Below are 12,559 nucleotides of genomic sequence, written 5' to 3'. Positions count from 1 at the left end.
TTACCGGTTCTTTGGGTAATGAAGATAAGCTAGAGGCTTTTAAATCCAACAAGGAAGAAGTCATTTTCCGTAGTGACCCTTCTTCTATAGAGCTTTCTCTTTCTTCATTGGTGGGACAATCTATTCCTTATACAATCAAAGTTTGTGGTGGAAATGGAAAGCATGAATTTATAGTTTTAATTGATTCAATAGCTTCACATAACTTTATTTTTTTTTCTTCTCTTGTGACTGAATTGGAGTTATCTTTATCGCCCAGTAAAGGATTTGGTCTCACTTTGGGTACATGAGATGAAATTAAGTCTATTGTAATATGTTGGCAAGTATATTCGCATCTTCTAAGTTTGATGTTCTTGTTGATTTTTTTCCATCTTCAATTGGGAAGCTCTGAGGTCATATTGGGATATCAGTCGTTGGCATCCTTGGTTTAATCATACTTGGTTAGAGGAGTGGGGGAATTATTTTTGTTGAAAACAATTATCATATTCTAAAAAATTAATTAAAATAATTACCTTAACACTATGTTTCATATTCTAAAAAATTAATTAAAATAATTATCTTAACACTATATTTTGGTGGAGGGAGAAGAGAGTGGATGAAGAGGAGAGGAGATTGTAGTAAAGAGATTGAAGGAAGGAGAGGATAGATGGGAGTATAGTAAATCTTCCTTGACCTCACTTTTGGAATCCTTCCATTAATGAAAAGATTTATACTCTCTATCATAATTTATTTAAAATTATAATTATGCCCTCTTAATATATTATTAAAAAATAATTATAAGACTAAAAAAATAATTTCATAAATATATACTTATCTATCCTTCTACTACTCCATCTCTCATACCAAAACACCATAAAATGATTATCACTCTCTTCTCCCTCCTTTATATTCTCCAACCTTCATCTATTATTCAACCTGGTTATTCTCCATCCATCCTACCAAATAAAACCTAAAAGTTATAAATAGGCTTAATAGATATACAACTGCAAAATAAAAGGGCATAACATTAAGTCATTAACAACAAGTGGATTAAAAAGACAACCTATAGCAAATATAGCAAACTAAGTAATTATTCTTAGTCACAACAAAATGAAATGAGTACTCTACCCAAATGTAACAAGGGGATTAAAAAAAATTATAAAAAAAAACCTATAACAGAACTAGCAATATATATTATTCTCAAATAAGCTGCAATGGGAAGAGATGCAACATATTGTAGCAATATCTCTTAGTCTTGGACAAGAGTACTTTTCAGTACTAAAATCAGTTCGAACTTGGAAGCATCCAAGAATAGCATATGGATATTAATTGCAAAAGACTAGAAAAGAATAACAAATTGTAAATAATGATCCAAACCAAATAACAAAAGAGGAGCAATCCCAAATTCCAAATTACTATTAGTACCTGATTGAACTGCAGAGTTGTGGTGAAGAGGCAATAGCATAACAAGTGTAAGAAAGAGAACAAAAAGAGATGGTGAGGGGACAAATGGGATAGGGAGTAAGAAAAAGTGATGAGTAGTTATAGTAGAATAATATGTTATTTGATATATTAAGTTTTAAAATATGTAGTGTAGAGTGTAGTGACTATTTTGAGGAGGAGCAATCCGTATGGAAACATTTATTTATATACTAGATACAAACAACGTGAAATATGCATGCTTGTTTAGTTTTATTTATAGAATTTATTAACTATTTTTATTAAATTTATATTAATGTCATATAAATTTAAAATAAATATCCTATTTTTATTAAATAATTTATTTATTTATTTTTGTTTAAGTTTATGTTTGTTCTAGTTTTTGAATTTTGGAGTAACAACAATAGATTATATATTATATGTTTAATGTAATTGTTGACCGTGTTTTTGGCCAACGACGTGAGAACGTCAAAAACGATAAAACCTTCAAAAGAAAATAAACGATACAGACGATTTATAGTGGTTCAGCCCCAATGTGATGGTAATAGCCTAATCCACTTAGAGTTATGATTATATATCTACACTCAAGATCAGATGAACCTGAGTCAACTGAGTTTCTTTAGTGTAGATTCAAAGAATACAGAAATTCTCTCAAATACAAGTACTTTCTCTCTCTAGAAAATTCAGATCAAAAGTCCAAAATTCAAAAAGTCCTCTTTATGATGCCATAAGCCTTGTATTTATAGGCTTAGGATTGTACAGATGATATCCCATAATCAGGATATTTTATTATTCTCATTATATTTAAATTACAACAATATTCAAAATGTAACAGTACACTAAATTTGTGGGATAAATGAGAGATTCCCGCGTATGCCAAGACCGATTCTTGTTGAAGCCGTTTATGGGAATCTTGACGTAGTCCTCCTCTATCTAGTTGATCCATATCACGTTCAGTCTGGTCGGCCACACCTTTACTGGGCAGGCAGACATGCACTTAGTTGGGCAGACATGCACTTACTTAGCTGGTCGGACATGGTCATGACCGATCGGCCAAGTTCATGCCTGGTCGGACAAAGTCATGCCTGGGCAGACAAGGTCATTCTTGGGCAGACAAGGTCATTCTTGGGCAAACAAGGTCATTCCTGGGCAGACAAGGTCGTGACTGGTCGGACAAGGTCATGCCTGGTCGGTCATGACACTTCTCAAACTAGTCTAAATTCTTCAATGGCCTACCGGACTACTCCTAAGCCAGGTCACCCAACCATTCCTTGCCACTTGTCATTTCTATTGCCACATCATCATTTTCAAATTTTGGGGATAACAGTAATATTAAATATTATACTTGGATTTTAAATTTAAGTTTATTGCTAGTTTTTTTTAAAAAAATAATTTGTTACTAATTGATAGTAGATTATATTATATATTTAATATGATATTATTCTAATAAGTGAGTTTAAGTTTAATTAAATTTTATTTAAGCTATAAAATGATTTTATTATTTTTAAATAATTATCATTGTAAAATATCTCAAAAATATCCTATTTTAATTTGTTTAATGATTTATTATTTTTAAATAATTATCAGGTAAAAAATATAAAAAATATCATATTTTAATTTGTTTAATTATTTATTATTTTTAAATAATTATTATTGTAAAATATCTTAAAAATATCCTATTTTTATTTTTTTTATTTTTAATTTTATTTTATTTAAGTTTAAGTGTTTACAAACTACAATTAAATATAATGATATTCTGTTAAATATAAGAATATTCTGTTAAAGTTAACATTAAAAAAATAAAAAACCGTTAAAACCAAGAATTTTCGTCATCTACACACTTAATATATAGAAGAGATATATTTCAATGTAAAGTATATATATATATATATATAAAATTCAGCATAGGCATCCGCCCCTCCTAGGCTTTTACTGGGTCCGCCAGTGATTACAGTGCTCTAACTATGAAATTCTCTAGTGGAGGTTTTAATGTCCTGCGTTTCGGTTACCTCGAAACGACTTGGGTCGGGTTTCTTTCCCCGAGTTAAGAATATTATTTTAAATAATATTATATTTGCTTGGAATTTATTTCCATGAGTTATTGCTAGCCAAATTATGAATTTTGTGTTTAAAAGTCAAGATAAGACTTTCAGTCTTGGACCGACACAAAAACCCTGATCGGGTAAAAATCTTAGAAAATAAAATGAAAAACTATGGAAAATATATTTTGGGCGTAAAATACATTCATAAAAAAAATTAAAGTTTGGTCAAAAATAATAAACCTAATGGAAAATGGAAATTTTAGGGCATTTTGTGTAAAATGCACAATTTAACCGAATTAGGAAATTTTATTCCATGAATGGACCTTAGGTTAAAATTTATTGTGTAATTAATGAAATTAAATGCGAGAGAAATTTAATTTAATTATTATGTGTTAATTTTTATTTTAAAAAAAAATATAATAATAACTTTATTATGAGTGAAAAAAAGTTATAGAAAGTCAATTTAGATTTTTCTTCTTAGGAAATGTTTATTAACCTAAAAAAGATAATAATAATATAAACGCATAAATAGAAAGAGGTGGCTGGCCATGTGAGGTTTTAAATGGTGTGAACAAAATTAATTAAGTTTTAAATCCCATTTTAAATATTATGGTTAATGGCAAGTGGATAGTAAAACACTCAAGTGTTTTATGATATTTTAGAGTAGTCTAAACCCTTCTAACCCCCCCAAATCCGACCTCGTCTCTCTCACTTTCACTATCATCTTTTTGAAAACTCTCTCAAGTTTTCTCTCCATCTTTCAACCTCAAGAACACTAAGGAGGCTTGGAAGAATTTAAGTTTTGGTCTAGGAAGGGCTTTCCCTAAGGTAAAGTTTCAATAAACTAGACTTTTGTAAAGTTTTAACCATAGATTTTCAAATAGTTAATTATCTATGTTCTTGGGGGGAGTTGGTTAAGGTATTGAAAGAGTTTTGAAGGACTCAAAGCTAGTAGGAACATCGAAACCTTAAGCAAGAACAACAAGAGGTAAAAAATTTACTTTTTATGGTTGTTATTGTATGGTTTTTATTTTTAAGCATTATTTTGTATATTTAATGCTTAAAGTTTCTTATTGGTGATGTAATAAGGCTATGGTAGTTGCTTTATAATTTTTATGATGCTTGTGTGTTGATTTTTAAAAATAGGGACCAAAATCCCTGAGTGTTTCGGTGAGAACCCTAAAACAAAATACAAGTTTTGAGCTGTGACTTCCAATGGGCCAAGCATCCAATGTATATTGATTTTTGTTGACGGTGAAATCTCGTCAACGATATATGGTTAGAAAACTAAGACTATATTGCCAAATGTATCTCAGAAGAAGATGGAGAAAACTTGAAAGAGTAAATGTGTAGAACTGCAATGGAGTCGAAACTGTATATTATTTAACAGCCTTAGCATACAATCAATTTTCCAACCCCCTTTCTAGAGGGGTGATGACCTATTTATACTGGAGCTCTAATGGCTCCCCATACATTGTGGTCCCAGGGGACAAGATTGTACAGAGGTACATTGTCAGGGTAGTGGCACAGGTCGTGGTGGAGCAGAAGGTTATGGTGTCGGCCTGGTACATAGTCAGAGGTATGCATGTAGTGCTTCCACTCTCTGTAAAAATCCGTACCTCCACTACTTGTAGGACACAGATGTCAGAGTCATGCCTTTGCCCTTTTTCAGGGTTGTACATCCCGTGCTTGTACATTTATCTCATCCCTAGTGGTCCCCTTTACCTAAATATCTTCTCTAGGTTTCTTTATATTTTAGTAAGTGTCGATCCATACTTCTTTTATCCCGTCCTTACCTCCAGGTAGGAGGCCTGGAAATAGGCATGTACGAGGCTTGGGGATGGGTCTCACAAGGCAATACCCTTGGTGCCTAAGCGAGTATCCAGGCATGACTTGGGCATTCACGAGGCATGGGGATTGGTCTCACAAGGCAAGACCCTTGGTGCCTAAGTGAGTACCCATGTATGACCCGGGCATTCATGAGGCTCGGACATGGGTTTCACAAGGCGTGATGGGGTTGCATGAGGGCCACAAGACGATGGTGGTATGAGGCTCCTTAGTGTGGTCATACCTCGCGAGACGCACACGAGCGTGGTGAGGTGTGTCTTGCTGTGCGAGGCATTGGCGCGCATCTGGGTCGCGAGGCGCGCGGGTGAGGGTAGCCTCGCATAGTGAGACCCTTGTGGCCTTGGCAGGCGCATGCAGGGGAAGGGTAGCCTCGCATGCGGGGGAAGGGCAGCCTCGCATAGTGAGACCCTTGTGGCCTTGGCAGGCGCATGCGGGGGAAGGGCAGCCTCGCATAGTGGGACCCTTGTGGCCTTGGCAGGCACATGCGGGGGAAGGGTAGCCTCGCATGCGGGGGAAGGGCAGCCTCGCATAGTGGGACCCTTGTGGCCTTAGCAGGCACATGCGGGGAAGGGTAGCCTCGCATGCGGGGGAAGGACAGCCTCGCATAGCGAGACCCTTGTGGCCTTGGCAAGCGTATGCGGGGGAAGGGCAGCCTCGCATAGTGGGACCCTTGTGGCCTTGGCAGGCGCATGCAGGGGAAGGGTAGCCTCGCATGCGGGGGAAGGGTAGCCTCGCATAGTGAGACCCTTGTGGCCTTGGCAGGCGCATGCGGGGGAAGGGTAGCCTCGCATGCGGGGGAAGGGCAGCCTCGCATAGTGAGACCCTTGTGGCCTTGGCAGGCGCATGCGGGAGAAGGGCAGCCTCGCATAGTGAGACCCTTGTGCGTGGTCGGGGGGTGCATGGCGCGAGGCCCTTGATGCGCCTGGCCCCTTGTGACCCGTAGCTTGGCCTCCTAGCCTAGCAAGGCCATACTTCACAGCCCACAAGGTGATGCTTCCCTTCGGATAATCTCCCGGTTTCACAAGACTTACAAGTGTGAGCCTGATAATGTGACTAAGTGCGTATTTTAACCATTTACTGGGGATTTTTTTCTTGGTGGATTTTTGGCATCCACAATTTTGTAAAATTTAATTGTACTATGATGTTGCTGAGATTGAGTACATAAAATTGAGCTTTTGAAACACTAAAAAATGTTTAAAAATGAGTGAGTTATGCTATTTCAAAGTTTAGGTAAAAAACAACTTTTTCGTATTTTTAATTTCGGAACTAAGTTTTGACAGCCACTATATAGAACAAACGAACCCCGTTTTTTCTAAAATATGGTGGACATATTCTTGGCATAATTTAGTATTCCACTGTAAAATTTGGTTACAAAATAAGAAACGATTTGAAAGTTATTAAGTTCCAAAGTTTGGAAAAATTTAGGACTTGAAAATAATGTCATTTTTACCTCATTATTGGAAAATAATTTCACCAATCAAAAATGCTTATTTTGACCTAAGATTTTACAAAGACCTAAATGACATACCAAAAATAGAATTGGGAAATTTTGGTAACAATTGGGTGAGTAAATTTCATGTTATGACCTAACAAAGTATGTAGTTAAAAAAATGTGAAAAATAGAGTTTTCACACTTAGTGTAAAAATGAGATTTTGGAACTTAAGGTAAAAAGTAAAATTTTGCTTATTGCAAGATAAAAACATGGTAAGTCTTGAAAATATATTTTGACTTAAAATACCACTTTGAGTTTAGAAATAATTATTTTTATTAAAGAATTTTTATTCTTTCTAAAAATAAAAGAATTAATTTATTAATAATTTAATAAATTAAAAGAGGGTTTAAAACCCTATATTTTGAGAAAATAATTAAGTTAATTATTTTTCTAGTAAGTAAACTTGATTAATTGACTTTGGAAAAAATAACTAGTCAAGATAGGAAATTTTTAACAGTTTTCCTAATTAAGATAAATTAGGCTGTTTTCTTAAAACGATTTTTAGAGATTAAAATCTTAAGAAAAATAAAAGGAAAATAAAGAGTTTATTTTCTTGAAAAATAATTAAGGAATTTAATTAGTATTTTCAGGATATAATACCGGCTAAAATCTTTTATATATTTTATCGACTGTTGAAAGTATGGGTTAATAGCAGAACTTTTAAAGAAAGATTTTTAGCGGATTGTGGGAAAATACTATCGTGATACCCGAGCCTAGGTATCGAGACCATAGGATAGGTCTCCCCGAGACTTAGGGTTTAGTCTAAAATATTTTTGTATGAATTTCCTTAACGAGTTTAAAACCAAATAAGGATCTTTAATCCTTACTAATGATTTTGAAAATGACCAAACTGCCCAAAATATTAATAATGAATTATGAAGTGCCATAATTAATCCGAGTATACTGTATGGATAATTACAGTATTGGCTAAGCATAACTGGATTATACATTGGAGGGTGAAATCTTGCTGAGGGCAAAGAACTCCAAGTAAGTCAACTTATATTGTGTGGCCGCAACATGAAACGACTATTGTATTGTATGTTAATATAGGGACACATGCACATATATACATTGTCGTAGAAAGGTGCTTAGAGACGTTAGTGTAGTGGGTGTTGATTTAGAAAATATGAATGGTAGATATCCGTCATATCCTAGACGGTTGATCCCCGTCACATTGCTTGATTTTATTATGTCCGATTCATTACCACAACGAGTGGCCAAGAGGTGAGGATTGCTGGTTTAAACCTAGGGGCACCAAAATGAATGGGACCTTGGGGCCCTCATGCTTACTTAATCAGTGAATGGTTAGAACCTGAGCAAGTGCTCTGATAAGTTATTCCCAGATAGTAGCCGTGAATATTGGCCATTCAGTGAGAGTGCCTAGAGATACTAGGGGTTGCCAAGTTTGAGTGAGGCTGAACACCCTAGGGTCAACTACTCACCAGCACCACTGATTAACATAGAAGTCTCTGTAAAACCGTGTAACTTCGATTACACTCTTGGATAAGTAGTGATGCCCTAGGTAACTTGATGGTTACCCTTGTGAGGGATTTATTTTTGGATAAGTAGCGATGCCCTAGATAACACGATAGTTACCCTTGATGGGGATATTTATTGGCTAGATCTTAGTGTTGAGATTCAGTTCTCTCTTACAGATTAGCATTTATGTTGGAGGGCTTGTTGCGCCCGAATTGTTGGAAAATGTCGAGCGTTGGTCTCGACTTATATTGTTATATATTATATCTGCTTGCTTTGGGATTTTTTGAGTGCAGTGATTTATTTGTTGATAAGAAATAGTTGTGTATAATATATCTGCTTGCTCTGGGATTTTCTGAGTGCAGGAATTTATCTGGTTATATAAAATAATTTGTCATTGGTTATCAGGCATGACCATAAGTTTGCTAGGGCACTTTTGCGTTCTTGAAAATGATTGTGTAGGGTCCGGAACCTTAATGCTCTGCATGCTTTTGTTTTAAAGTTGAACTTACTAAGCGTTTTCTCTTACCTAGTTGTTTCCTGTTGTAGGAAAGAACAAGGGCAAGGCAGAGCAGTGAGCGCTGGAGTCTACCTTGCGAATGTACATGTGGACCGACCTTTTGGGAAGCTGTTTTATTTTTGGAAATGTTGTGTTATTTTCCTAAACTAGGATCACTCTACTCTTTATAAAATATGTTTGTATGAAATGTTAAGTATGACCATACGACTTTTAAAAAGTTTTTTTATACGAGTTTTTAAGACATTTGGTTAAATGAAAACATTTATATTTTCGCATTATCGAGTCTTAAAAATCTGGGTCGTTATAGAGGTATTCTTGTACAATTGCAAGGTATTGTGTAAAGCTATGACATGCAATATTCAACATGGTGGAAACGGAGTACTTTTAGAATTCGGATAGATTACTCACAACACTTTGGCTAGAGATTTTTCTGCTTCATCAATCATGGTTTCTTAAGCGATTTCAGGGCTCTTAATTGAATTCAACGATATTTTTTAGATGCCTCCCATAAGAGAAGGGGACCATATTGTACCATCTTCATCTCAGAACGTCCTTCTCGATATCCACATTCTCAAAAAGATGAGATTGAATGCTTGGTGGCAAGAATTATTCTGCCCGGCATTAGTCCTCTTACTAGTCTGGTGTTACTTGCACGGAAGAAAGATGGTGATTGGAGTTTTTGCTTTGACTATCAGATTTAACCTATCTACAGTACCAGATAAAATTCTTCATTCCCACCATTGAAGAATTATTGGATCAGTTGCATAATGGTTTGGTGTTTAGTATGATCGATCTCCAATTTGGGTATCACCAAATACAAGTTCTAGTCAAGAATATTCAAAAAATTTATTCTCCACTCACGATGATCACTATGAGTTTCTTGTAATGCCATTTGGTATTACAAACACTTCTTCCATTTTTGAGTCTATGATGAATGAAGTTGAGCAAGTTTAAAGGGTAAAACCTATCTATCTTAATGCAATTTTTTGTTGGCGGTAAAATTTGTCAACAACAAATAACAAGGGAATAGAAATAACCCTTCTGAACTCAAGAACAAGGTTGAGTTTTTATGTGGTTCAGTCCAAAGAATGACCTACATCCACGAGGCTGGCTCTCTAATTAATTTCTTTTGTTTTCTCTTATGGAAGATCACTTTTCAACTAAATTTTGGTGTACTAAGATGTCCCTTTTACATCATTCATTCTCTTATTTATAGAGTTTACATAACTAATTCTCCAAAAGTAATAGGGATATTTCTCTTTCTTCTACAATTAATATTCAAATTCAAATTACAAAAAGAGAAACTAGATATTCAAAATAAATAACTCGTTTGTTTTTTATTCTCATGCATTTGACTAATCAATAGTTATTCCCTTTTTATTGCTGAATATCTTGTAAAATTATTACATTAGGCAAAAGTTGTTAGTTAGTTTTGGTTTTAGTTAGCTGTTAGCTACAACTCTTTTTATCCTCTATACCTATATATAAACAGAGCTAATGTTCAGATTGTAACACAATTTTTCATTCAATAAAAACAAAGTCTTTTCTTTTTCCTGTTATGGTATCAGATAATACACCTCATCCTCATGGCTCGCACTCGACACAACACTTCTGCTAGCCTCAGACATGGTCCTCAAGCACCAATTGAAGATGCACAACATCAATCCCAGACACCTGAAGCTCTGAACTCCAACACCAATGGTGGACACAACTCAGCTTCAAATCGATTCACTCCCCTGGACAATCTTGATCATTCTCCCCTTGAAGATGCCAACAATCCGTATTTCTTGGGTAATGGTGATCATCTGGGACTCATTCTTGCCTCACCTCCATTAACAGACAAGAACTTTCAACAATGGCATCAGAACTTCATGATATCGATTGGAGCAAAGAATAAATTTGATTTCCTCAATGGATCTCTTCCCCAGCCTTCCCCCAATGATCCCCATTTCAATTCCTGGCAACGCTGCAATCAAATGATCATGTCTTGGATCATTCATTCGGTCTCCCCATATATCAAGAGTAGTATTATGTTCTTGAACTCTGCCACTGCTATGTGGGTCGAACTAAACAACCGATTTAATCAGGGAAATGGGCCACGACTTTTTGAGCTTCGACAAACCCTCATTCGTCTCCATCAAGGTGATGATTCAGTCAGCTCATATTTCACCAAACTGAAGGCTATATGGGATGAAATAAACGAAATCTGTCCAAGAACTCCTTGCACATGTGCTTCTACTGCCGATAATCTTGATTCTCACAATCAAGAACAGGTTTTACAATTTCTTACTGGTCTTAATGAATCATATCATGTTGTTAGGGCTCAAGTTTTGTTGATTGACCCATTACCTTCCTTGTCCAAAGTTTTTTCTATGATTATCCTAGAGGAAAGACAAAGGAATCTTGGTCCTTCTACAACTCCAAATATTATTGCTACCTCTACCTCAAATCAGATACTTGTTCAGTATTCCCCAACAAACCGGAATCCTAACCCCCCTCCCCCAAACCACCTTCCACCCCGTGCTAAGAAACTTCGCCCCACCTGCACCCATTGCCAAAAACCAGGACATCTTAAAGAGAAATGCTATTTCATTCATGTCTTTCAACCTAGTTATGGTTCTCAAAGGAAACTAGACACTTCTTAATGACTTAATCATTCTCAAAATACTCCATCATCCCACATACCTTCTGTTCACCAAGATTCTGCCTCTCACACGAATGCCAATGTCCCCCCTTCTAATGCCTCCATTCAAGGATTAATATCTCTTTTGAGCCAGCAATTACAACATAGCAATCCTCCCTTGCCAACAACTCAACCTCTGGTGTCCAATTTCACTGGTAACTCTAATACTTTCTCCAATTCACTATGGATTGTTGACAGTGGAGCCACACATCACATCTGTTATGATTTCAATTGTTTCTCTTTTTTTCATTCCACTACTATTGCTAACTCAATAATCTTACCAAATGGTTTAAAAATTAGTGTACACAAATCTGGTTCTGTCCAAATAAATGAGCATCTGAAATTACACAATGTCTTATATGTACCAACATTCAAATACAACTTAATCTCGGTTCCTGCTTTATTAACATCTCATGGTTACTCAATTTCTTTTTCTCAATCTCGTTGCTCTATACAGGAACAGCACCTGAACAAAACGATTGGGTTTGTTGAAAGAATTGGTCACTTATACTTTCTGCCCCAGCATCATCAATTTTTGTTTTCTCGTTCATCTGTTCACTCTCAAAATTCATGTAAAGATGTTCATAAATGGCATAATCGCCTTGGACATCCTTCCTTGTTTGTTACAAATTCACTCAATAAAGATTTGAATTTTTTGCCTTCTAGTTTACCTTCTCCTTGCAATATTTGTCATTTAGCTAAACAAAGAAAATTACCCTTTATATCTACACAAAACATGGCACCTGCTGCTTTTGACCTTATTCATATGGATATTTGGGGTCCTTTTCACATTGTTAGCATAGAAGGTTTTATATTTTTTCTCACTATTGTTGATGACAACACTAGATTCACATGGGTATACAACTTAAAGTGTAAATCTGATGTTCAGCAAGTTATACCTCACTTTTTTTCATTCATTTCTACTCAGTTTTCAGCTACTATTAAGGCCATTCGATGTGATAATGCCAAGGAATTGAACTTGACTTCTTTTTATGCCACTAAAGGCATCCATTTGTATCATTCCTATGTAGAACGACCTGAACAAAATTCAGTTGTTGAAAGAAAACACCAGCACATATTA

At 35.6% G+C, this 12,559-nt stretch overlaps 1 protein-coding gene across 1 annotated transcript; it reads left to right on the top strand.

Annotated features, from left to right (window-relative positions):
* The first annotated feature begins 10,381 nt into the window (after positions 1–10,381).
* On the top strand, positions 10,382–11,440 carry LOC133814804 (uncharacterized). Its single transcript, XM_062247718.1, has one exon. The coding sequence runs from the start codon at positions 10,382–10,384 to the stop codon at positions 11,438–11,440; it is 1,059 nt and encodes a 352-aa protein (XP_062103702.1).
* Positions 11,441–12,559: the final 1,119 nt, after the last annotated feature.

This window comes from Humulus lupulus, chromosome 2 (genome assembly GCF_963169125.1).
Source record: "Humulus lupulus chromosome 2, drHumLupu1.1, whole genome shotgun sequence".
Classification (NCBI taxonomy): domain Eukaryota; kingdom Viridiplantae; phylum Streptophyta; class Magnoliopsida; order Rosales; family Cannabaceae; genus Humulus; species Humulus lupulus.
This window is presented reverse-complemented; position numbering and strand designations above follow the sequence as displayed.